Source organism: Pituophis catenifer, unplaced genomic scaffold (assembly GCF_029215685.1).
Source record: "Pituophis catenifer annectens isolate HBS135680 unplaced genomic scaffold, rPitCat1.0.hap2 SCAF_8, whole genome shotgun sequence".
In the NCBI taxonomy this organism is placed as follows: domain Eukaryota; kingdom Metazoa; phylum Chordata; class Lepidosauria; order Squamata; family Colubridae; genus Pituophis; species Pituophis catenifer.
The window spans coordinates 69682367-69707420 of NW_027256888.1; the positions used below are offsets into that span (position 1 = coordinate 69682367).

Genomic DNA, 25054 nt, shown 5'->3' on the forward strand with positions numbered 1-25054 from the left:
CAGTTCGATTATCTAGTACCTTGCTTGGGCTAAGGAAATATTAAATTGTGGCGAGCAGGAACTGAATTTCTTGCCTGCAGCATCAGATCTTAGTTGTGGCTTAAAACACAAAACAACACAATTCTAACATTTGTTGTTGTTGTTGCTTTTAAAGGGCAAACCCATTGAGCAAATGAAGCCAACTTTTCTTGTTTAGAAATGAAAAGCAGCACATCAAAGCCATAACAGTGGAGCAGGTAATGATTGCTTGGATGAGAAATGGAACAAATGCTGGAAGTGCCTGATTTTGTTAGAACTCTCATGCAAGAAAGAACATTAGACATACAGGATATAATTTAACATAATATAATTTAGCTCTGTAATTTAACACCAGCTGTCTGCAATTAAAGTAAGATCGAATCTCACCAGGCTCAAGGTTGACTCAGCCTTCCATCCTTTCTAAGGTAGGTAAATTGAGGACCCAGTTTGTGGGGGCAATAAGCTGACTTTGTATAAATATACAAAAGTATGAAGGCTATTGTTTAACGCATTGTAAGCCGCCCTGAGTCTCTGGAGAAGGGCGGCATATAAATCAAATTAAAAAAAAAAACAACTCGCAGCCTGTGGGCCAGATGCATCATGCGCTGGCCCCGCCCACTCCCGGTTTAGCGAAGGGGAGAAAAGTCACAATACGTCACGTGATGAGGTGACGACGTGAGTTTGACACTCCTGATATAGAAGAGTTGGAAGGGGACTTTGAGGTCTTCCAGCCAACCCTCTGCTCAAGCAGGAGACCCCATATCAGGGGTGTCAAACTCTAGTTCATTGAGGGCCGCAACAGGGTTTTTTGACCTCGGGGAAGGGGGGAGGGCCAGTTCGACTTCACTCATGTCTGGCGGCACCTGCGGTGGCCAAGTGCTAAAGCAGGACTTCCCTCAGACCATCCCTCCCTCTCATAATCTCCTTCCTTTTTTCCTTCCCTCTTTCTTCTTCCTTCCCCTCTTTCCTTATTTTTCCTTCCTTGCTCTCTTCCCATCTTCCCTTCTTTTTCTTTTGTCTTTCCTCTTTCCCTTTCTCCTTTCCTGTCCCTTCTTGGATGCTCAAATGCAAAAGGGGAAACATTTCTCCTTTTGCTTTGTTTTGCTTTTAGTTTGTTTCACTAGCCCTCCACCAGCGAAAACGGAGCTCAGGAGTGGCCCATTTTTGCTGGCAGAGGGCTGCAGGATGCCGTCACGGATGCGTGCAGTCTTCCCGAGCTCCCTTTTTGCTGGAAGAGGCACCATGGGCCAGTCCTTTGCTGTTTCCAGGGCAGTCCTGCGGGCCAGATCTGGGCCATGGGCCTTGAGTTTGATACCTCTGCCCTATGCCATTTTGGACAAACGGACATGGTACTTTACTGCAGAGCATGGATGCTCTGACATCTTGAAGACAATGATGCTTTGCTGTTTAGTTTGCAATTCTACTACACAGGATAGGAACTGCAATGGAATGATATAATATTTCATTATAATAGCTTTATATCAAGCTATCACCCTTCTCCAATGACAAATAGAGCACACATCAGGGTTACATAACTCTTTATTTACTTTCTTCAAGAATCACTGGTCTGCACAAAGGCTCCTTGCTCTTTTACCATCCAGCCGACGCACTCGTTCAAGATCGCTCAGGAAAACTGCATGGTGAGGTGGGATGCTGAATTTAAATATTCTAGCCCTCCTGGGCATAAGAACCAAATGTCCTAGTATCATAGCAGAATGAAGACCACATCTGGCTTTCAGGCCAGGCCAATGTCCCTAAAGTTCTCTATAGAATGCAATAACTTTTTTTTAAGAATGTGTTTATCAGTGTATCTCGGGAGATACAAACGTTTAGTGCAACTGTGAATTGTGGGCAACTCCTGGTCTGGATTTGCTTTATATACGGCAACAATAGTTATTGAGTCCATCCCTTCTCCTGGAATGTGAGCAGTTCCTGTGAGAAAAACTGAAGGGAGAACAGAAATCAAACAATGCACTGTAGTAAGAACATCACTTAGCGACCTAGTCTTCATACTTAGCTCTAATATTTTTCCCAATAGCACTGGGAAGATAACATGTTCGCTTTCCCTATCTTCTCTCCATCTGTACCTTTTTGAGTAATTGATGTAATATATACATTTATTCCAGTGGTGCTATTCAGCAGGTTCTGACAGGTTCTGGAGAACCGGTAGCCGAAATCTGGAGTAGTTCGGAGAACCGGCAAATACCAGCTCTGGCTGGCCCCAGAGTAGGGTGGGAATGGAGATTTTGCAGTATCCTTCCCCTGCCACGCCCACCAAGCCACACCATGCCCAGCAAGCCACGCCCCCAGAACCAGTAGTAAAAAATTTTGAATTCCACCACTGATTTATTCCTGTGATTATATTCTCTATGATTGCATGTTAAGCTGCCTGTCAGAGTTTCTAAATCAATGATCATTGTACCAAAATAGCTGATTTGGCTTCTTTTTTGTTTCTTAGAATAATGATATTATTTTGTTTTGTTTTTTAAGAAGTAGTTATTACCAAGAAAATCCTTCTTGCTTTCTTCAGGAAAGCCATGAAATACTGTCCAAAAATTCTTGATCATTTCATCTGATTCTTCAAAACCTTCATATTTGGCGTTCTGTAGAGAGAATAAACATTAGCCTCCCTGTTGATAGTTCTGGATAGCATCTCTTACAATACTAGACAACACAGTATCAACAGTAGAGACCTTCAAATTTCTAGGTTCTACCATATCTCAAGATTTAAAATGGACAGCTAACTTCAAAAATGTCATCAAAAAAGCACAACAAAGAATGTTCTTTCTGTGCCAACTCAGAAAGCTCAAACTGCCCAAGGAGCTGCTGATCCAATTCTACAGAGGAATTATTGAGTCTGTCATCTGCACCTCTATAACTGTCTGGTTTGGTTCTGCAACCCAACAAGACAGACACAGACTTCAGAGGATAATTAGAACTGCAGAAAAAACAATGGCTACCAACCTGTCTTCCATTGAGGACCTGTATACTGTACGAGTCAAAAAGAGGGCTGTGAAAATATTTACAGACCCCTCACATCGTGGACATAAATTGTTTCAACTCCTACCCTCAAAACGACGCTATAGAGCACTGCACACCAGAACAACTAGACACAAGAACCGTTTTTTCCCAAACACCATCACTCTGCTGAAGAAATAATTCCCTCAACACTGTCAAACTATTCACTAAGTCTGCAGTACTATTAATCTATCGTTCCTATCACCCATCTCCTCCCACTTATGACTGTATGTCAACTTGTTGTTGATATCCATACGATTTATATTCACTGTTTCCTAATATGATTTGATTGCTTATTTGTACCCTATGACTATCATTAAGTGTTGTACCTTATGATTCTTGATGAACGTATCTTTTCTTTTATGTACACTGAGAGCATAAGCACCAAGACAAATTCCTTGTGTGTCCAATCACTTGGCCAATAAAGAATTCTATCTATTCTATCTATCTATCTATCTATCTAAGGCCACTCTGCATTTGAAGTGCTAAGGATTCCTTTTAGTTTTTCCATGGGTTGCCAGAAACGTAGTTTCAAATAACTGTTGCCCCTCTCCCTCTATGTCTGTAAAACTGTAGAGACTCAAAGCTAACTGCAAGCATTTCTGAACCTGGGAACTGACGGACATTGGACTAGGATCCAACTCCCAATTTTGACCTTAGGGACATTTGCTGGTTAATATTATTGGATCAAATGATACATTCTGCCTTTATTTCCAGTATTATTAGACATAAGAAATCCAGCACAGCTATATATTTTGCAGTGCTTTCAGTATGGATCATCTCTACAGGTAGTCCTCGACTTGACCACAATTGAGCCCAGAATTTATGTTGCTAGGTGAGAAATTTATTAAGTGAGTTTTGCCCCATTTTACGACTTTTCTTGCCACAGTTGTTAAGTGAATCACTGCAGTTGTTAAAATAGTAACAGAGTTGTTAAGTGAATCTGGCTTCCCCGTTGATTTTGCTTGTCAGAAGGTAGCAAAAGACGATCCCATGACCCTAGGATGCTGCAACTGTCATAAATGTGAAGCGGTTGCCAAGCATCCCAAAAAAATCACGATTGTGGGGATGGTGCAGTGATCATGTGTGTGAATAATGGTCATACATCACTTTTTTCAGTGCCGTTGTAACTTCGAACAGTCACTAAACGAACTGTTGTAAGTCAAGGACTAACTGTAGTCCAAGCAGATTCTCTACTTCACTTAAGGCACCTCCAGGCTGTGGTCTGGTTCCAGTGCTCGAAGCTACATTTACTCAAGCAGCGTGCATGTGAAACCATCCCCCACCCCTCCCCAGCCAATGCTGGTCCACAGAGCTGGAAAAGTAGGGAACTGCTGAATGTATGAGTTCCACACACTGAGAAATATACATGTGGATCTTAAGGATGCTGCAGCCTAAGGGACTGCTATTGACACCTCCGTCCTTAACCTGTGTAAACCTTATACTGGGAAGAAATCCCTACTGTGTTCAGATGGGACTTGGTGCCTAGCAAATGTATGTGTCATTGCTTTGTTGATATACCATATTTTTCCATGTATAAGACAATACTGTTTCTTAAAAATATTTACCTAGAATTGGAGGGGCGTCTTATACACGGGCGTGGGAGGTGGGGGCGAAAGGAGAACTGTGATTGTAAAACTGCCGTTACCTTATATCTGCAAACTAGCCTCACGAGCGAAACTTCCAATTGCAGAGACCAACTAACAGGTTTCCTCCAATCATGAACCAGGGGTGAAATGCTCCCAGTTCGGACCGGATCGCCCGATCCAGTAGCGATGGCGGCAGGTGGTTAGAAGAACCGATAGCAAAAATCCCTGCCCCCCCCATGCCCAGCTGAGCCACGTGATCATCAGAGCCTTTTTTTTTACTTTTAAAAGCATTTTTTCTACAACCTCTTCTTCCGAAGAGGTTGTAGAAAAAATGCTTTTAAAAGAAAAAAAAGGCTCTGACGATCAGGCAACTCAGCTGGGATCATCAGAGCCTTTTAAAAGCATTTTTTTTAACAACCTCTTCGGCTGAACAGGTTGTAAAAAAATGCTTTTAAAAGTGTAAAAAAAAAACCTTGGCCATGCCCACCCAGTCACATTACGCCCCACCAAGCCACGCCCACAGAACCAGTAGTAACAAATTTTACATTTCACCACTGTCATGAGCCTTATGTAACTGGCGTCAGCTGATGCTGCGGAGAGTGTGTAGCTAGCGCCCAGATGCGATAATGTTGGAGCGTTCTGAGCCCATAAAAATGTCAGAAAACAAAAAAAATAAATGCCGGTACTGGTAAGGGAATGTCTTACTTTGCAAAATAAATGTCTTCTATTTAATGTTTAAAATATTGATTTCTGAATTTTGAGTGAGGGGGGGGCATCCTATACATGGGGGCGTCTTATAGACAGAAAAATACGGTATTTACTTTGATAGTGCACCTCTTTGAATACTTAGTTATCTGCATTTGCTTGCACTCACATTTTCTATCCCAATACATATTTAAGGATCAATCAAGTTCTATGTCCAACATTCAGCCCTCCCGCAAATTCAAAGAAAAATAATAAGGGTTCCATAAGGACACTGGAATTAAAAGACCAGTAATATAAGGATTGAAGCGGAGGAGCATGTTCTACCTTTTCTAATTGGTCCCAGTTGTATGTGGTATGTCCAAACAGGATACTGCGGAGCTCAACAGGAAGAAACATTTTCCATGTTGTACTTGGGCAACCTCTTTGAAATCCACGCTGGAAGTCCTCAAACTGCTTCTTCACCGAATCATTAAATGTGTAATTCACATAAGCATCAACGTATTCTTTTCTGTAAATATGGGCATTTGGTTATTTGGTAGAGTTTATAAAAGCAAAAATCGGCTCATAAAACAATGGTTATGGGCTTGCAATGTCTGAGGGAGAGAGAACAGTGCAGGCTGCTCCAATTCCCAGCATCCCTAGGCTGGTGTTGCTCTGTCCCAGAAGTGAGCACAATTCTGGATCAGCCAAAATTCATTGCAGCTGCTCAAAAACTGGTTCTTGTTTCCAGGAGAGAGCCATGCGGCCTATGGATGCTAAGGTGTGGAGCAACCTGTTGTCCTCCTCCAATATGATGTCCGGAGCTTCCAGGAGATCTATAGAAAGTAAGTGAGAGATTGTGACAGGGTGGGGAAGAGAATGTGGGTCCTGATGGGGTGAGAAGCAAGTCCAAGATCTGCAGGGATTGGCAGGATAGAAAGTGAAGCATGTGGTGCCTCTCAGGGTAAGGGAAGCCTTGGGAGGCCCAGGGCGCCTCATGATCTACTTAACAACCACATTGGGGAGAGCAAGGAGGGAGATTGCTAAGCAAGGTGTACCATCACTTGTGACCTTAATGGGCAAGCTCCATTACTGTTAAAAGTTGAAGACTACCAATAAATCAGTAGTAGTCTAAAAGACTGATTTGGGAATTAAAAATCCTCAGGTTCGATTTTCTTTTTGATACTGAATTTATAAGTTTGGAAACCTACTACTTCGACCTATATTATTATTAATATCACTGAATATCTTACAGCAGGGGTGTCAAACTCAAGGTCCGCGGGGGTGCTTAAATCTGGCCCACAGGGCCAGCCTAGAAATATCAAAGGACTGGCCTGTGGTGCTTCTGCTGGCCAAAACGGGCTGTGTGCGGCCCTTGCGCGGTCCGTTTTCAGCCTCCTCGGCCTCCTGCAGCACTCTGCCAGCCAAAAAGCACTCTGGAGGCCTCTGTGCAGCCCATTTTTGGCTGACAGAATGCTGCTGGAGGTTGGGGAGGGTGAAAACTGGCCACGTGGGGGCCTCCCACTTTGCCGGCCCATTTTGGCTGGTAAAGTGCTGCAGGAAGCTGTTCAGGACGAAAACAATAATTATAGAATTATCATTATCTAGTAACTTTAGCTGATGGAAAACTTTTAAGTCTTCCAACAGAGTATGGTTTTTTCTACCAAGAGTCTAAATTAGCCAAATCCTACTAAACTATGTTTAGATTCCAAAATGTCATTGAGAAAATTTATATTCCATAAAGCTACCTGAACAAATGATTAGTTTCACAAAAGACGTTGGCGGGGTGGAAAGGGAACATAGAATACCCTACATGCAAGGGTATCTCTGTGGATGTCAAAAAAGCCAACATTGTGGTTGCAATCATGCAATCAAAGCTCCACTCCTTTTTAAAAATATGCACTGAATACATGGTACATGCATGGCTTTGGTCACAGGGTTGTGGCTGCTATCTTGACTTTTTTTTATGCTTCTCCCACATGTGCCAGGTATGTGGATATTTTCTTCTCGCAGCTGTTTTGTTTCTAGCCAGGATTACTACTGTTGTCAGAGAATGACAGGGATGTGGAAAATACTTCAAGAACTGGGAAAACCAGCTTTGCAGGAGAAGAATATTCACAAGGGGAACAAAAAGTAACATATATTGGAAAACGAAAGAAATTTCTGTTATCCCCCGTGCATCAGGATGCTGTTGGAAACTGTCAATATTTTTTTTTCAAATATATACTTCTATCCAAAGGTAACTGTAATTAAAAGTCAACGAACAAACCCATTCCTGGGAAAACTTGCCTGTTGTATAAAGTAACAGGTATGTTGGCACCGTTTTCTTTCAAGTCAACATCAATTATGGATCCGTTACACTCTTCTACTACCTGCATAACGATAGAGGTATAAGATTAGTATGGATGGTTCTGCTTTGTTTTCAGAACGCTAGGCATTATGTACAGATGGGTGAAATATAGAAGTGAACTTTTCCCCTCATATTAGTAGGGCTGGTATTTCACATCGTCAGACACTTTGAAAAAGGCAGGTGATAACAAGAGAAAGGACCTCATGTTGTATTTGGATGTCAGGTCTGGAATTTCCAGGCCAAAATGGGTTCACTTGAATGATCATTATTCTTAAAGCAGCAAGCTAGCTTCTAACTGCAATTGATTACCATGGCTGTGTGATTTTGGCAACAATGGTATATACGTATTATCAAAGACGGGCCACAAATGATATACTTGTATCAGACATTGTGAGACAAGTACATAAATGCAAATCTATTGTATTTTGACAGTCATGATTTATTACAAATTCCATCCTGGGTATCAATAGGGAGTTGGTCAATGATGTCAAAACAGCAAACTCGATCGGTTGATTGACCATCACTGTGTGGTGAGAAGTGCAACTCGTGTTATAAAGGGAGGATTGTTGATTGCTGTGTCAACCTGCCTCTTTGATGCTGACCCCCTGCATGATGGATCTGGATTTCATTGTGAATTAAATTTGTAGTGAATTGTAGAATTTATGTTGTTTTACTGCTATGATGTTTATGTCTGTTGTACTGATTTAACAAAACTGGATGTGCCTGTATCTAAGTACATATACAGAGGTACATGTTAATTAATGCTTATGAAAACAAAAGCTAGCAGAGATTGTCCACCCCAAGGATAAAACAGCGAGACGCAAACTGAGCAAGGTGATACCGTTTCCCCCAAAATAAGACATCCCTTGATAATAAGCCCAATCAGGCTTTTGAGCGCATGGCAATAAGACCAAGCACTTATTTCAGGGTTCAAAAAAATATAAGACAGGGTCTTATTTTCGGGGAAACACGGTATATGCAATACAATGCAGTGAGATGTGCAGATCCGTATACTGGTGAAACAAAACAACCACTTCGCAAGTGCGTGGCACAACATAGGAGAACAAACCCATCAGACCAAGATTTAGGGGTCCATTGCATTTGAAAAACAAAGGTTCACTTTTTTGAAGGCAGCAATGTCCACATTCTGGATAGAGAGGACCGTTGGTTTAAAAGAGGAGTCAAAGAAGCCATCTATGTTAAAAATGAGCAGCCCTCATTTTTAACATGGGAAAGGGATAAGTCACCACCTGTCTCTTGTCTACAATGTAGTCCTTTCAGGAGTTCCAAGAAGGTTCCACACCCCTTTGCATTCTGATTCAGGTGACTCTGAGGGCACAGATAAACCCCCAAGTGGCCTCAAGTGCTTTCAGAGACTGCTAACAACCAGATTACGGCAAAGAAATATGATCCTTCCATTCCATCCCCCCACATCCTGTCAGAACTAATCCTTCCATCCTTTCCACTATCTTGTCAGAACTGATGAAGCTTCTTGGATGAGAAGCGAAATGTCTTTTTCTTCATTTCTTCGTCAAGAAAAAACATAGTGCAGTAGACTTTTGAAAAAAAGCACCTTTGAGACAACTATGACTTGGATGACTGAGAATCTCCATAGACATTTAGCATAAATTCAGTAAACAATTACATTAAACCATGGTTTGGCCCAATAACAATTGGATGAGCTCAAACAACACTTGAAGTCAAAGAAATTACATTATAGTGTAGCAGTTTCCCCCAACCTGACATTCTCAAGATAACTAGAAACTGCAGAGGATATGGTGAGAATGGAGGTTCGTTCTCCGAGCTTGTGGGTTGATTTCTGAACCTTTTGTTACCAGGCTAGGTAACATCTTCAGGGAATTTAGGGAATGTCAGCGTTGATGTTCTTCTCCTTATGAGGGCTTAGTGTGGTCAGTAGGTCTTTTGACGGAAGCGTCATGTCAAGGGTTCAGAGGGTCTAGTGATGGGTCTTCTGAGGGGTCTGGTGTGGTTCATGTCAGGTGAAGGTCTTGTGATGGGTAGGTCACATCAGGTGAGGGACATTGGGAGGCCTTTATAAGCAGAAGAACTGACATTCCCAAAATTCCACTGAAGATGTTGCTTAGCCTGGTAATGAAACATTAGGAAACCAACCCCCCCTCTCATCCTACACCCGAGTTACAGATATTCACTATTGCAGAGCATACAATCGGGTGGGCTTCAAAAATTTTAGCAAGGGGTTCTCTGCCTGGTTGCTGGGTGGGCGTGGCCGTGGTGGTTGTGGCCTAGTTGGCCTCCTGCATCATGGTGGGGGTGGCGTTTTTGCCTTCCCCAGGCTCTGGAGGCTTTCTTTGAGGCTCTGGGAGGGTGAAAACGGCCTCCCCAGACTCCGGAAGCCCTCTGGAGGCCCCTTTCTTCCTGAAATTCCGGTAGGCCCATTTTTCGCCCTCCCCGAGCCTCTGCATTTGCCCTACACTTACCTCGCATCCAAAATGGGCCACATGGGGACTCCTGGGAGGGGCGGGGCACACAAGACCAGCCAGGAGTGGGATTTGGGGGTTCTCCAAACTGCACAGAATCTTAGCTAGAGATTCTCCTGAACCCCTGTGAACCCCCAGCAGCCCACCCCTGCATACAGTGTTATATAACAGTCAGTTCAAGTTATCTTTTCCTCTGAGGCAGTAGAGAAAGGTTGGTCTAACCCAGCCAGATTGTCCTACCGTGAAATCCAACATCCAGCCTTTAATGTTGTCATCACTGCGTTCATCCAGTAAATTCTGAAGATTACTAAACGGGAAAAGAACAAAGTAAAACAAACTGCTTCCTTCAAAATTAAAATAATTCGCTTATTTATGCTTTTGTCAGTTTTAATAGAAATTGATTCTTAATAATATTCTTAAGCCTTTTTGTCTCTGTTCAGTTAAACTAAGACTGACACCTAGTTCCTAAATGGAGAAAATAAAGGAGACTTCATGTCAAGAACAATTCCTGGAGTTATATTCCTGCACTTTTCTTGGCAGCATTAAAGAACTAATTAGGCATTGCCGTCTTCACTCTTCTTTTAAATGTCCCAGTCTAGCCAACACCTGGATTCTCAGATGTCTTTCATTTAAGTATTAACCAGGACAGACTTTGGTTTAGTTTCCAATATCAGCTTGTGTATATCCAAGCAATTTTGGATCACAGAAAAAGAAAAGAAGAGCCTGGTGGCACAGCAGACTAATAGCCTGTTATTAACATTCAGCTGCCTGCAATTACTGCAAGTTCGAATCTCCCCAGGCTCAAGGTTGACTCAGCCTTCCATCCTTTCTAAGTTTGTGGGGGCAATAAGCTGACTTTGTATAAATATACAAAAATATGAAGGCTATTGCTTAACGCATTGTAAGCTGCCCTGAGTCTCCGGAGAAGGGCAGCATATAAATCAAATTAAAAAAAAAGAGAGTACTTGATCTGCCATATCAATTATCACCGCATGGTTCTGAAAAATGTTATGCCATACCGTACAACTGTAGGAGAGAGTTCTTTTAAATCTTCCAGCGTTGGCACCATATTTGCCAATTTCTTGAACAATGCAAGAGGGAAGGGTAAAGCAATTATATTCAGATTTTGGAGTGCTATTCCGAACAGGTTCCCAATTAAAAAATAAATGTCTTCCGGTGTTGATACCTAATTTGAAAAATCAATATGCAAGTACTGAAAAATAAACTGTAAAGGAATGAGTGCCTACTTGCAAAATAAATGTTGTATTTCTGAGACTTCTATAGTATTTCAAACTCATTTCCCATGGCTCGACTTTAGCTGCAAGAGGTTGCCTGCCTACATCTCTGCTTGTCAGTTTTCTCTCTGCCTGTTCTTTGTTTTCTCCAGCAATGTGGATCCTTATAGGCATATGGACTCTTCAAATAAGTGCAGGGTAAAAACGGGTGTCTTCTGAATGTGTATTTCCACCCGATGAAGCATTCTAATCATTGCTCCCTCTATTTCAGCCCTGCTAACTTTAACGAACACTGAAGGATTGTGAGCCCTTTTGTCTATGGCAGGGGTGTCAAACTCAAGGCCCATGGGCCAACTCTGGCTCATGGGGTGCTTAGATCAGGCCCGTGGGGCTGTCCTGGAAACAGCGAAGGACCTGCCCACAGTGCCTCTGCCAGAGAAAATGGAGCTCGGGTGGGCGGCACACAGCCCTCCTGGCCTCCGTTTTCACTGGCAGAGAGCTGCAGGAGGCCGTCACAGCCTAAAACAGAGCTCAGGAGGACCGCATGCAGGCTGCAGGACATCGAGCTGGCCACACCCACACTATTCATACCCACACTGGTCACACCCACTCGGCCCCCCGAGATCAAACACAACCCTGATGCGGCCCTCAACGAAATCGAGTTTGACACCCCTGGTCTATGATATTTCAACAGGGGTTGAACCTGAGATCTGTTGCATGCTGAGCAAGTCATCTGCCATTAAGCTATAGTTCTTCCTGTACAGGTTGTCCTCGACTTATGACCACAATTGAGCCCAAAATTTATGTTGCTAGGCGAAACATTTGTTAAGTGAATTTTGTCCCATTTTGCAACCTTTCTTGTCATAGTTGTTAAATGAGATGTTAAATAAGTTGTTAACTTAGTAACATGGTTGTTAAGTGAATCTGGCTTCCCCATTGACTTTGCTTGTCAGAAGGTTTTAAAATTTGATCACATGACCCCTGGACATTGCAACCGGCATAAATATAAGTCAGTTGCCAAGTGTTTGAACTTTGTTCAAGTGACCATGGAGATGCTGCAATGGTCATAAGTGTGAAAAATGGTCATAAGTCACTTTTTTCAATGATGTTGTAATTTTGAATGGTTGCTAAACTAAGTATTGTAAATCAAGGACTATCTGTACTAGGAAAGAATGGAAAGCACATGATTCTTGATTCTAAAAAGAAAAGCAAAAGTAGTAAAGGAAACCAAAATCTGAATAGTTCACGTTCATAATCTACTTGTGTGATTTCTACCATATTGTTTCTTCACAGTTTTTTAATAGGAATATCTTTTCACACCAGAATAGAGATACAGGTTAATGCAATATCCATGTTACAATCAGAAACTGTTAAGTTTCATCAGATGGTGATCAAATCTAGCATTTATTAAAGCTAACCCTATATATAATAATTCCCTCAACACTGTCAAACTAGTTACCAAGTCTGCATTACTATTAATCTTCTCATCGTTCCTATCACCCATCTCCTCCCACTAATGACTGAATGACTGTAACCTTGTTGCTGGTGTCCTTAAGATTTATATTGACTGTTTCCCTATGAATAGAATAGAATGAATAGAATATAATTTTTTATTGGCCAAGCATGATTGGACACACAAGGAATTTGTCTTGGTGCATATGCTCTCAGTGTACATTGTACATTGTTTTGTTTTGTAAAACAATGTACTATGACTATCATTACGTGTTATACCTTATGATTCTTGACAAATGTATCTTTTCTTTTATGTACACTGAGAGCGTATGCACCAAGACAAATTCCTTGTGTGTCCAATCGCACTTGACCAATAAAGAATTCTATTCTATTCTATTCTATTCTATTCTATTCTATTCTATTCTATTCACCATTTCCCCATTAATAGAGGAGAAATATATCAACAGCTGCTATCCGCAAAAGCTAAATGGACAACAAATTTCCAGGACTACAAATAATATATCTCTGAATAGACAATGCCAAAAAGAGATCAGCTATCACCTCACATCCCTTTTATGGGACAACCATGCATATTTTCTAACCTCTATTGAAAAGTCAATGGTCAAAGAGATCAATTACCTCCAAAGTAATTCCTATTTTTATAGCTAACAGCAGAAAGCATAAATAAATGCAGTACATTTATACATGTACATACCTCATGAGAGAACCAAATACGGTGTGATTTGTCATAGTGCTTAAATACTCCTGCTTCTGGATCACATAGTTGTCTGCTGATGATTGTGAAGAACTCCTGGATCAGCCCCCCATACTTGATGTCAGGTTCTCCTTGAAAATACACCTGAAGAATTAAGTAAAATTAACCAGATATTTACACTAATTTAGACTGATAAACTAAATATAAAAATATTTCTGGTTGCTCAGAAATCAGAACATCTTTACTAGTTTTTTTTCCCTTTCCCCCCTCTGAATTAAAGCTATAACCCTAAATTATTCAGAAGAGACCAGAAACAGCGAAACCTGTTTTCAGACGTGCTAGCCTTTCAAGACCAAAGCCTCTCAAGTTATCCTTAAAATAGGAAAAAATGGGCGTTGACTTACCTGAATGCTTCATCTGGTTGCTCTGGGTCCAGTGGTCAGGACTGGCTGACCACTGAACCCAGAAGCAACGAGATTGGGCGTTGACTTACCTGAACGCTTCATCTGGTTGCTCTGGGTCCAGTGGTCAGCCAGTCCTGACCACTGGACCCAGAAGCAACGAGATTAAATAAATGCCCAAAGTAAATTGTGACACACACACACACACACACACACACACACACCAGAAAGCTGTAAAATTCTCAGAAAGAACAAACAGGATCAGGATTTACTCAATTTGTACCTCGTCTTACCAAAAAACCAGCAACAACAAAAAAGAGACCCATGTAAAATCTTATTTGTTTACTTAGAACGGGGTCTCCAATCTTGGCAACTTTAAGACTTGTGAACTTCAGCACCCAGAATTCCCCAGCGACTGTGCTGCCCAAGGAATTCTGAGAGTTGAAGGCTGCATACATTTTCAAAGTTAGCAATGACTTGGAAGGTGTTTCAATAAAAGCCTTGGCTGCGGTAAATCCATCTAAAACTAGGCTGCCGGTTTCCCAGCCATCTCATTTCTTTCCTCCCGAACTGCCCAAGTCTATCTTCCTCACCTATTCAGGTTCAAGTACTGCTTTAAGGACGGTACAGGATAATAAAAACAAGGACAAATAGACTGAAAAACAGCTTCTATCCCAGGGCAGTAACCATATTGAATTCTACAGTATACTGCAATATCGGGTTTTCAATTTCAATTATATAGAATGTAAAGGATGTATGTTTGTGTTTTTATTTTTATAGTTATAATGTACATTTAATTTCATTGTACCGTGTGCAATGACAATAAACCAGGGGTGAAACCCAGCAGGTTCTGGAGGACCCGTAGCAGAAATTTTGAGCAGTTCAGAGAACCGGCAAATACCACCTCTGGCTGGCCCCAGAGTGGGGTGGGAATGGGGATTTTGCAGTATCCTTCCTCTGGAGTAGGGTGGGAATGGAGATTTTGCAGTATCCTTCCCCTGCCACGCCCACCATGCCACACCACGCCACGCCCACGGAACCAGTAGTAAAAAAACTTGGATTTCACTACTGCAATAAACTAAACTAAAACTAAAACCAAAACCAAAACCAAAACCGGCAGTCCAAACCCCGCCCGGAACCAAAGGCACAGTGCTTAAAAAGCATACCGGAGTTCTATTTTCAAGCGCTCTACTGCCCCGGAAGGAGTTCCCGCAAAGGCGGTTTCCATTTCCAGACTAGTTCGACCTTTCGCGCTCCGCGGCGAATCATGCTCGCCCTGCCCGGCTTGCGGCTTCTGACTCGCCTCCCGCGCCAGGGGCTTCTGCGGGCCAGCCGGACGGCTTGCGCAGCGGCGGCGGAGAACGGGGGGAAAACCACCGGCCAAGGACAGCAAGGGCCGCCCTTCGACGCCGGGCTGCTGGAGATCCTCGTGTGCCCCCTGTCGAAAAAGCCGCTCAGGTCGGCCTAGCAGCTTTTTGACTTTGTTTTGCTATCCGCCCCTCGCTTTTGCCCCGGTTGCCGAGCGGGTCGGGATATGGCCGCTCCCCATGGCCAGCACGCCTTCCCTGGTGGGTTATGGGTTATGTAGTCCAATGCGGCGGCTCCCCGCCAGGGTGGGAAACTCATCCGCCTTTCCCCATTTCATTTTCCAGTAGCTTGGAATTGAATTGTTTATGAAGCATAAGTATTTATATGCTTAATAACATAGGATTAATGGCTTCATAGAAACTATATAATCTATGAAGGAAATAAGATGCTTCTGACAGAGAAATGCTTACACCTCCCTCCCTCCCCCAAAGTCTTTGTTTATCTGTTTATCTGTCTATCCATCCATCCATCCTCCATCTACTGTATCATCTATCTCTCCATCCATCCATCTACATCTATCATCTACTGTATCATCTATCCATCATCCATCTCTCTCTCTATATATATATGTGTGTGTGTGTGTGTTCTGAGGTTTTCAAGGGTGTTTGTATGTAGGTCTTTGGTTATTCAGGTTTTCTCGAGAAAACGCGAATAACCAAAGACCTACATATATATGCGTGTGTGTGTGTGTGTGTGTGTGTGTGTGTATGTATCTATATATGTGTGTGTGTATGTATATGTATATGTATATATATATGTGTGTATGTATGTAAGAGCGATCAATTGATGAAATCTCTTGCGTGTTATAGATTATTAAATTCAATCATTAGTTTAATTCAGTTCAACAATTCCCATTTCTAATAGTGGATGCAGAAGAGTCATGGTGTTTTTACAAATGGCCCCTCAGAAACCCTTATCAAGATAACTTACCATTAATTTAATTCAGTTCAACAATTCCTATTTCTAATAGTGGATGCAGAAGAGTCATGGTGTTTTTACAAATGGCCCTTCAGAAATCTTTATCAAGCTAACTTTACATAGATTTTTTTCTTTCTTATATTGAGTGATTTCTCCCCCTCAGTTGCTTTGCACTGAGTGACTTTGTCCATCCATTAATTGACTCACAACTAGGGAATTTATGCCTGTGAATTGAAATATTGAAGTCCTGCCCATTCAGAATCTCACTTGCAGTGTATGTTCCCCTTCTCCCAAGTGCTGAGTGTCCCCCCCTCCCCATGTTAACTTACTATTTATGTATATAGTGTTTTTCTTAAATCAAGAACAATAATAAATCTCATGAGTCATTATTTGCTGTATTTTCTAGATATAACGAATCCACAAATGAGTTAATTAATGAAGAACTAGGTATAGCGTACCCCATCATAGATGGCATTCCTAATATGATACCTCAGGCAGCAAGAATGATTGGCAAGGAGAAGCAGGAAACAGAATCTGAACAAACCTAGAAGATTATCCTCGTGGAAGGAAGTTGGAAGACAAGTGGAGTAAGATGTTTCCCTCGTTTCCTACCATGACTGTACTTGTCCCACTGTTGTCTTTAGCTGGCCTCTTCTATTCAGCCAGTGTAGATGAAAACTTCCCCCAGGGCTGTACAAGTACAACAAGCATATGTTTCTACAGCCTGCTGCTTCCAGTTACAATACCAGTTTATGTATTTTTCCATCTTTGGACCTGGATGGGCCTTAAACTTTTTCGCCACAACTAGATTGTGCTTAACTCTAAGAAGCCTCTTAAAATTAAGAATGGAGTGAAGCTTTTTGAAAACTGATTTCTTAGTATTCTGACCCTTACAGTACACCTGAAAAGAAACAGAGGCTAATTATCTTCAGATGCAAGTACATCCAAGCAAATTGAAACGTCCCTTGCTCTGTTAGGGCATGCCTACAGTACCGAAGTATCATCAAAGCACACAGAAATATCAAACAATTCAAATATGGAAATCAAGGAAGCAACATGAAGTGATGTAGGCAAATCTTCTCTCAATGAAGGATCTTAGACATGCAACAAAGTCTAGATGTGTCTGCTTATGTAGGAAATAGCATTTTTCTAGTCTTTAATGAAAAAAATATTCTGCAGAATTATTCTAAGACAGTTTCATTATCTGATGATTACAGGCAATTATTTATATAGACTGTCAGTGCAAAATAGTGCTTTGTCAAATTCATAGATGAAAAGCTCTGAATGAATACTAACATTTGAATATATTTCAGCTCTGAATGTGTAACATGATCACAGGTATACTATATATAAAGTTCTTGGCTTACTGACAATGTTAGACTTGATTTCTCTTTGCTGAAGCTGCACTATTGTTCTGCACAGACCCAGAATTTTGAATTCAGATCCACAAATAAATCAGTGTTTTGTCATGAAACTTGACACTAAATGAAAAATAACAAAATTAAATAGGAAATGGTTTCTAATAAAGTAGGTATACTATATATAAAGTTCTTGGCTTACTGACAATGTTAGACTTGATTTCTCTTTGCTGAAGCTGCACTATTGTTCTGCACAGACTCAGAATTTTGAATTCAGATCCACAAATAAATGAGAGTGCTTTGTCATGAAACTTGACACTAAATGAAAAATAACAAAATTAAATAGGAAATGGTTTCTAATAAAGTATCTGCAGTGCCTATGTATTTTGTAAACTTACTACTGTGTTTTTATATATGCTGCAGAACCTTCGTTTTTTAAAAGCACACAATATTTCTATTCAGGTTTTATCAGGAAAGCATCAAAATGAGGTATCAACTAGAATTACTCCAACACTGCAGTTGGTTGCATGCCAAAATGAACCTCTACATCACGGGTATCAAACTTGATCGTGTCACATGACATATCGTGATGGTTTTTTGGTTTTGCAGAGGCGTGGTGGGTGTGGCCTGCATGTGACACATCCGGCCCATTGGCCACCAGTTTGACAGGCCTGCTCTAGATTGTTACTTCTCAGTTGAGTGGCAAATGCATGTCACTGTCTTATATGTGTCACCATAGCTTGATTATAGATATACAAAATGGGATGCTTACTTGAAAAAATTGATGAAAGTGAATTTCTTCTACATTTCTTAGATAGTGCCAGGTATCCTGTAGTAAATACTGCTTCCTTACATTCATTGTCGAGGGTGTATTGTATTTCTAGGATACAAACAACTGGGTTACAAGTCATTTTAGCAAATTTTGTTAATGTTGCATTATGTTCCTAGGTATACATACCAAACTGTATTCCAGGTTCAACACCATGCATTTTGATTTATGCACCACAATTTTATCTTCAAGATTCAAGATCCAAGGAAAATGGCTGAACACGGATAAAGCCCACTGAAATAACAAAGAGGAATTATTTATGATTTAAGACATGTACATTTTAAAGTTGACTTATTGTAAACCAAAACCCAACTAATATTGTAGCTCAAGAATAAAAACCATTGAATCCAGCCCACAATAAAGGCAACCATTTTAATATAAGAGAATATCTGTAGCTCATGGCTGAACTATGGGATTGTTGGTGCTCTCTGATCTTAGTTCTTTGCTTGCAGATGTTTCATTACCCAACTAGATAACATCAGTGCAGGTGTGTGGGGTTTATTGCTTGCTTATATAAGCTTACCCTGCCAGTTTGGATGGGGGTGTGATTTTCTCCTTGGGGGCTCCTTGATTATAATGTTTTCTGCCTGATTGGAGTTAATCCCTGCTTAAAACTATGCATTTTAGAACCCACAACTATCTCGCACAATAGGCATAGAGCATGTCATTCTAAAACTTCATGTTTAGTCCACAGTATTGATGTAAATGGCCAGGAAAGAATGGCTCCATATTTCTTTTAAGATACCTCCAGCAAAACACTTCCCTCTCTGATAAAAATGAATAAAAACAGGGATATTTGACCAGAGGAAATACAGACAATGAAATAATATCTATACAATTTACACTTATATCAGAATATGTCGATTCAAACTGTAACAAGAACTGTTCACAAAAACAAAAAAAAAGCAAAAATAATTAGTAAGCTACATTGCAATTATGCTTGAAGAACTGTCCCCTTGCTGGAATAAGTACCAACGCTCCCTGGGAGCTATTCTATGCAAAAATTTGCTATCAGTTTCCACTATAGTTACAGATAAATAGACACATTTACTTTTTATTTAGAGTGGCATTTAAAAATAGTTCACTGATACATTCTGAACATTCTGAAGGGTAAATTGCACTTCAGTCTTGTAGTTTTATATCCAAATTTAGATCTGGTGAGGAAGATGAAGTGGAGGAAAGAGAATTTGAATTTCTTCCTCATGTACACTGTACCAGTGGTGTCAAAGTAAAATTATAAATGTAGGCCACTAAACTATACCTAATACCTTCTTTAAAAAAAATACAACAACCCAATAATCAGGAAGTAGGCATAATTAGTACGTTAAAAACATTACTATGGTTTTGACTTGATTTTCAATGTTTGTGTGTACAGGAAATCCTTGACTTAACAACAGTTTGTTTAGTGACCGAAGTTACAATGGCACTGAAAAAAGTGACAACCGTTTTTCACACTTAATGACATTTGCAGCATCACCATGGTTGCGTCATTTACATTTGGATGCTTGACAATTGGTTCGTATTTATGACAGTTGCAGTGTTCATGTGAAAAGTCAATGGGGAAACCAGATTCATTTAACAACCGTGTTACTAATTTAACATCTGCAGTGATTCACTTATCAAACATGACCAGAAAAGTCATAAAATGGGGCAAAACTCACTTAACAAATTTCTCGCTTAGCAACATAAACTTTGGGCTCAATTGTGGTCGTAGGTCGAGGACTACCTGGTAGTTCATATATAGGTAGTCCTTGACGTACAGCCATTCATTTAGTGACCAAAGTCACACTGAAATTTTTACCATTTTTCACACTTCAAACTGTTGCAGCTTCACAGCTTATTTCAGCTGTTTCTTTAGAAAGGAAATATATAACAAGTCCCGTCAATGAAATATTGTACAGGAGCGTTGTGTGAATTTATTTGAAGAACTGTTCCTAGTCTATTGGCTAATTTCAAAAGCTTAACCAAAGCTATTATCCAGTTTAATACTATTCTACCACTTTCAGATACCTTATATTGGAAGCAATATATTTTTTTAACTTGAAGACCACCCAGAAACATCAGAATTCAGGCAAGTCTAAATTTAAAATAAAACAAACAAATAAGCACTTACATCGTAAACAATTGGGAAGGTATTCCAATTTAAAATTATTTTCTTTACTTCAGGTACATGAAAATTACCTTCCTGAATTTTGAAGCCAGACCTGCAATTTACCTGTATTTATAAACAGGATTAAAGCAAATGTTAATCTGGGGACAAGATAATCAGTTAAAATACAAACCAAAACAAATTCTGCACTTGTCAAACTAGCAGCATTTGCACCTAATTTTAATATAAAAGCAAATACACAAGATATTTTAGAAAGTTTTTTTCCTAGACAAGGAAGTTCCCAAGGGCTATGTAACTTTTTAAGAAGTTTTTTCTCAAATCCAATAAAGGTTAGTCTTAAGGAAATCAGTGCCTAAACAGAACTTTTCCAAAGGATTTTTTTTTAAGGAGGTATTTTTGTTCTGCTTCTGTAAAGAGTGCTCTTGTAGTTTTGATGCAACCCAATCAAACTGCAGAACGAATGGCAAAATAACAGGGGTGTGTGGCAAGGAGTCAGCATGGAGGTGATGACCTGCATGGGGAGATAGAGCAGAAGGCAGGAAGCAAACCATCTTGGGGGAAGACAACTTGATGGCTAACACCAATGTCACTTTTCAGCCCCTTGTGCACAGCCTAAAGCTTGGTTTACGGAGCCTTGGAGGAGCAGCTGTATTCTGGCATATGCTGCTTTGTCAGAATATTCATGACTGGGAAGACATGGTAACAAGGTCAGCCAATGAATAGACATGGCAACTAAGTCAGCCAATGGGAGCTGAAGCAGTTTGGAGTCTGGGTGTGGCTTAGCTCTGAGTGCTGGGCTGAGAACCGAAACAAGTCTGGTCTTGTCTGCTCTGAACTGAAAACTGCTCTCTGCTCTCTACCATGTTGGAAGAACCACTATTGGTATTGTACATTTATTCATGTGTTATATTGTATATAAAGAGAAATTAATTAATCCTGCTGAATTGGTTATCTGTGTGTGCTTTCTGGATTTGATTTTGCAGCAAACTCTTGACATGCTTAATGCCAGGTTGTCCTGCAATAAAGTTCACCTTGGTCAAAGCCTGAGAAATGGGCTCTTTGTCAGTCAACAGGAGTGTTACTTACCACCAGCTTACCAGGTACTTAGCAACCAAGGGCAAGGCACAAGGGAACAACAACTAAGGACTCAATAGCCAGCCATCAACACCCTACAACTAAAAGCCACATACAACCAGGCACTATATAAACACAACATGTAGAACAACGCACACATTCTGGAGAGAGAAAAATTCAGAGCCTGAAAGCTTAGAAAAATAAATCTATGGTGATCATCTCAGTTTGGATTTTGCAATACGTCTATTGGCCTTCATTCGCAAAAACTATAACAGATTAACAGAGTTGGAAGGGACCTTGTAGTCCAACTCCCCGACCAAGCAGGAGACCTTACACCATTTCTTGACAAATGACAGTACAATCTCTTCTTGAAAGTCTCAAGTGATGAAGCTCCCACAACTTCCGAAGGCAAGCTTCATTGATTTTTCTCACTGTTAGAAAATTTCTCCTTATGTCCAGGTTAAATCTCTCCTTATTTTACCTCATTCACAATCTAACCTGATCATGGATGAGAGAGCCGAGACCTGGTTGGGCACAGAGGAGGCTCTTCCTGTCTCAGAAATGTGCCCTCCACTAGCCACGGCTTTGGGGCAGGGGTGATGGGGTGGCTATCATTTCAATTCAGGAGTCTCTCGTCCTGAGGGGCACTGCCCTAGAGCCAGATATGATACTCTGTGATCAATCATATTGCTTGTACTGTTTTAATACAATGGAAGAAAGGAAAACGTACTAAGTATCAAAAATACAAAAGGGGGGGAGGGGAGAAGTGAAACTAAAAAACAAAACGCACCGTTCAAACTGAATGTTGAAAAAAAAAACCAATAAAACTACTATTCATTCTTTTCAGTCCAAGTTTGTTTCTTACCTCATAAAGCATTTGGGAGACCCAAAGAGGTATAGGAGATCCACCTTTGTTGAAACAGTACGACAATATGTTACTACCAATAAGCCTTCGAAACATGGACACCAGATCCTTAAAGAAGCACACTTCTAAATTGGACCATAGAGTTTCTGAAAAGAGAGCGGACAATCAAATAATACAGTGAGAACATTTTCCTTTATCTTAACTCCGATTTGCAGTGAAATACACTGTAGCTGGGCTACAGCTACAAAAACCTGGTTTTGATTACAGATTCAAAATCATTTATCAGCCCCTTGGGCTGCTTCATTTTATTTCAGGTGACACCTGTAAATCTTCCTAGAAGGAATTCCTTAGGCAAAAACTACAATTGCCCAACAACTCTCAGAAACAATGTCATCTGAACCAATTACCCAACTTCTGCAAGACTATCATAAATAGTTCAAGGGAAAGGTATGGGTACGGTGGCCTTCAGAGCTGGCAGCAGAGTTGGACAGTGAGGAGGCTGGGGAGGACAATGGGCCAGTCCTGGAGTCTTGGGAAGGCCCGGATGAGGGCTCTGCGTCGGAGGCAGAGATGGGGCCAGGGCCATCTGGGAGTGATGCACGGACTCCGGAGCCTCTAGAGCAGTGGTGGGTTGCTACTGGTTCTGCCTGGTTCGCAAGAACCGGTAGTGGAAATTTTGAGTAGTTTGGAGAAATACCATCTCTGCCTGGCCTCTCCCCCAATCTATTCGCTGTCTCCTGACTCCCAGCTGATCGGCTAGAAGGAAAAAATCAGGGCTCACTTGACAAAGAAGGGGGGGGGGAAGACACCGTCGCTTTAAATTGACAAGCCAAGACGCAGCTGCTAGAAAGAAGTTTTTGCTTGCAGAAGCGATGTGACATTCAGCAGTTCGTTTCTGGATCAGCTGAACAACAAACTGGTAAGAGGAGGGATTCTTATATGGTTCTATTTTCTTGAAGTTTTGGGGTTTGTGCAACATGGGCTTTGTGTTTCTAAAAAGGTTTGGGCGATTTCCATTGTGAAATATCCTGTCCTGAATGAGTTTTCTGCCTGCTTGCAAATGGAGCTGAACCTCCAGCTTCCACTTTCTATTATCTCTAAGCACCAGTTGCTGTTTTCTTCTTACAAAGTTTCCTTTATGCAGCTGGCAGGAATGTAGAATGAGTATCAGGCAGGTTCTTTCTTAGCAGCTTGATTGTGCGGAGGGAATGGGGATTTTTCAGTAACCTTCCCGTCACGCCACACCCACCAAGCCACACCCACAGAACCAATAGTAAAAAATGTTGAAATCCACCACTGCATAACTCCATGTTAATATGCTATTCCTGGTATGTGATGTTTTGTATACATACAGAGAAAAAAGCACTCTTGTAATCTTTGACTTTTAGGCTTTCTGTCAAACATTAGCCATGATACTAATGACTGTTTTGAAAAATAGGCAGGTTGTATTACACGAATGGCTGTGAAATTATGACTGAAATATTTCTGCACCTATATTGGTTCACATTGTCAGGAAGTTTCTCCTTAGTTTTAGGGTGCTTCTCTCTTTGTTCAGTTTCCATCCATTGCTTCTTGTTTTGCCTTCTGTTGCTTTAGAAAATACATTGCCCCCCCCTTCTTTCTGGCAGCCCCTTAAAAGCCTGTTGCCTATCACACTCTTGGGCAAAGCATGTGAGCCATTTCCTCCTTTCAGTGGTCCATGAAAGTGCATCTATAGTATGTAGATAATAAAGGTGAACAACATTTTTACAGAACTATAGATACGTTGAGGCTGGGTGTCACAAGGAATGGCTGGGAGGGGAGGGGCCAGGCGAGGCACTGCTTGATGTAAGTGACATTGAGTTGGCCTACCCAGTCACATGACCATCAAGCCACACCCAGAGAACCGGTAGTAAAAAAATTTAGAACCCACCCCTGCTCCAGAGGCGGATAGCAGAGAGGCAGAGGAACAGGAGGAGACTGTTCCTAGTGCACGCATGTGAAGAGCTGCCAGAAGGCAAGAGCAGCTAAAACAAAAAGGAGAACTCGGGAGTAAGGCCAGGAGATGATTGGCCCCTCCCAGAAGGCTTAAAAGAGTAGCAACAGCTCTTGGGATATTTGTGGAAAGCAATGTTGCTACATTTGTTTCTTGTCTTGCTACATTTGTTTTTTGTCACTTGCTTCTGAACTTTTGTTAAGAAAAGACTTTGGCAGGGTGCCATAGTAGACAAAGGTTGGTAATAAGGCTGAAGGACTGTTTATGAAGAATTTGTTTTGGACTTAATTTGGACTAAGCTGAGAATGAAGTAATTCTCAGCTGTTGTAATAAAATGTTTGATTAGGACTGATTGTGTCTGGTAATAACTACTTGGGCCTAGGTCACAACAGGGTAGTCCTGTTCATTTAGTGACTGTTCACTTAGTGACTGTTCAAAGTTATGTCACTGAAAGAAGTGACTTATGACCATTTTTCACACTTATGACTGTTGCAGCATCCCCATGGTCCCCACGATCAAAATTCAGATAGTTGCCAACTGACTTCTATTAATGACGGCTGCAGTGTCCCAAGATTATGTGATCACATAATTGACCTTCAGGTCGCAAAGTCAATGGGGAAGTCAGATTTACTTAAC

At 41.1% G+C, this 25054-nt stretch overlaps 3 protein-coding genes across 4 annotated transcripts in view; 2 read left to right on the forward strand and 1 right to left on the reverse strand.

The window, feature by feature from the left end:
- Positions 1-1544: 1544 nt before the first annotated feature.
- The window catches only part of LOC139320257 (E3 ISG15--protein ligase HERC5-like), a 43883-nt gene continuing 20373 nt past the window's right edge, over positions 1545-25054 (reverse strand). Inside the window, exons 13-23 of the mRNA XM_070948490.1 lie at positions 22444-22589; positions 20508-20609; positions 18524-18628; positions 18338-18445; positions 13521-13664; positions 11138-11304; positions 10359-10425; positions 7599-7681; positions 5655-5838; positions 2522-2621; positions 1545-1962 (exon numbers count right to left, since the gene is read on the reverse strand). Of these exons, the coding sequence (XP_070804591.1) occupies positions 1754-1962; positions 2522-2621; positions 5655-5838; positions 7599-7681; positions 10359-10425; positions 11138-11304; positions 13521-13664; positions 18338-18445; positions 18524-18628; positions 20508-20609; positions 22444-22589 (1415 nt within the window). The 3' untranslated portion in view covers positions 1545-1753. The remainder of the gene's footprint in view (positions 1963-2521; positions 2622-5654; positions 5839-7598; positions 7682-10358; positions 10426-11137; positions 11305-13520; positions 13665-18337; positions 18446-18523; positions 18629-20507; positions 20610-22443; positions 22590-25054) is intronic.
- PYURF (PIGY upstream open reading frame) lies at positions 15118-18744 on the forward strand. Of its 2 annotated transcripts, none has more exons than XM_070948486.1 (3): positions 15118-15379; positions 16614-16794; positions 18514-18744. In XM_070948486.1, the coding sequence occupies exons 1-2, from the start codon at positions 15189-15191 to the stop codon at positions 16753-16755; spliced, it is 333 nt and encodes a 110-aa protein (XP_070804587.1). In that variant the 5' UTR covers positions 15118-15188; the 3' UTR covers positions 16756-16794; positions 18514-18744. The 2 variants fall into 2 exon arrangements, with proteins under 2 accessions (XP_070804587.1, XP_070804588.1); XM_070948487.1 differs by having other exon boundaries at positions 18539-18744.
- PIGY (phosphatidylinositol glycan anchor biosynthesis class Y) lies at positions 16784-17941 on the forward strand. The gene has a single exon (XM_070948488.1). It carries the CDS (start codon positions 16800-16802, stop codon positions 17013-17015), a length of 216 nt encoding a protein of 71 aa, XP_070804589.1. The 5' UTR covers positions 16784-16799; the 3' UTR covers positions 17016-17941.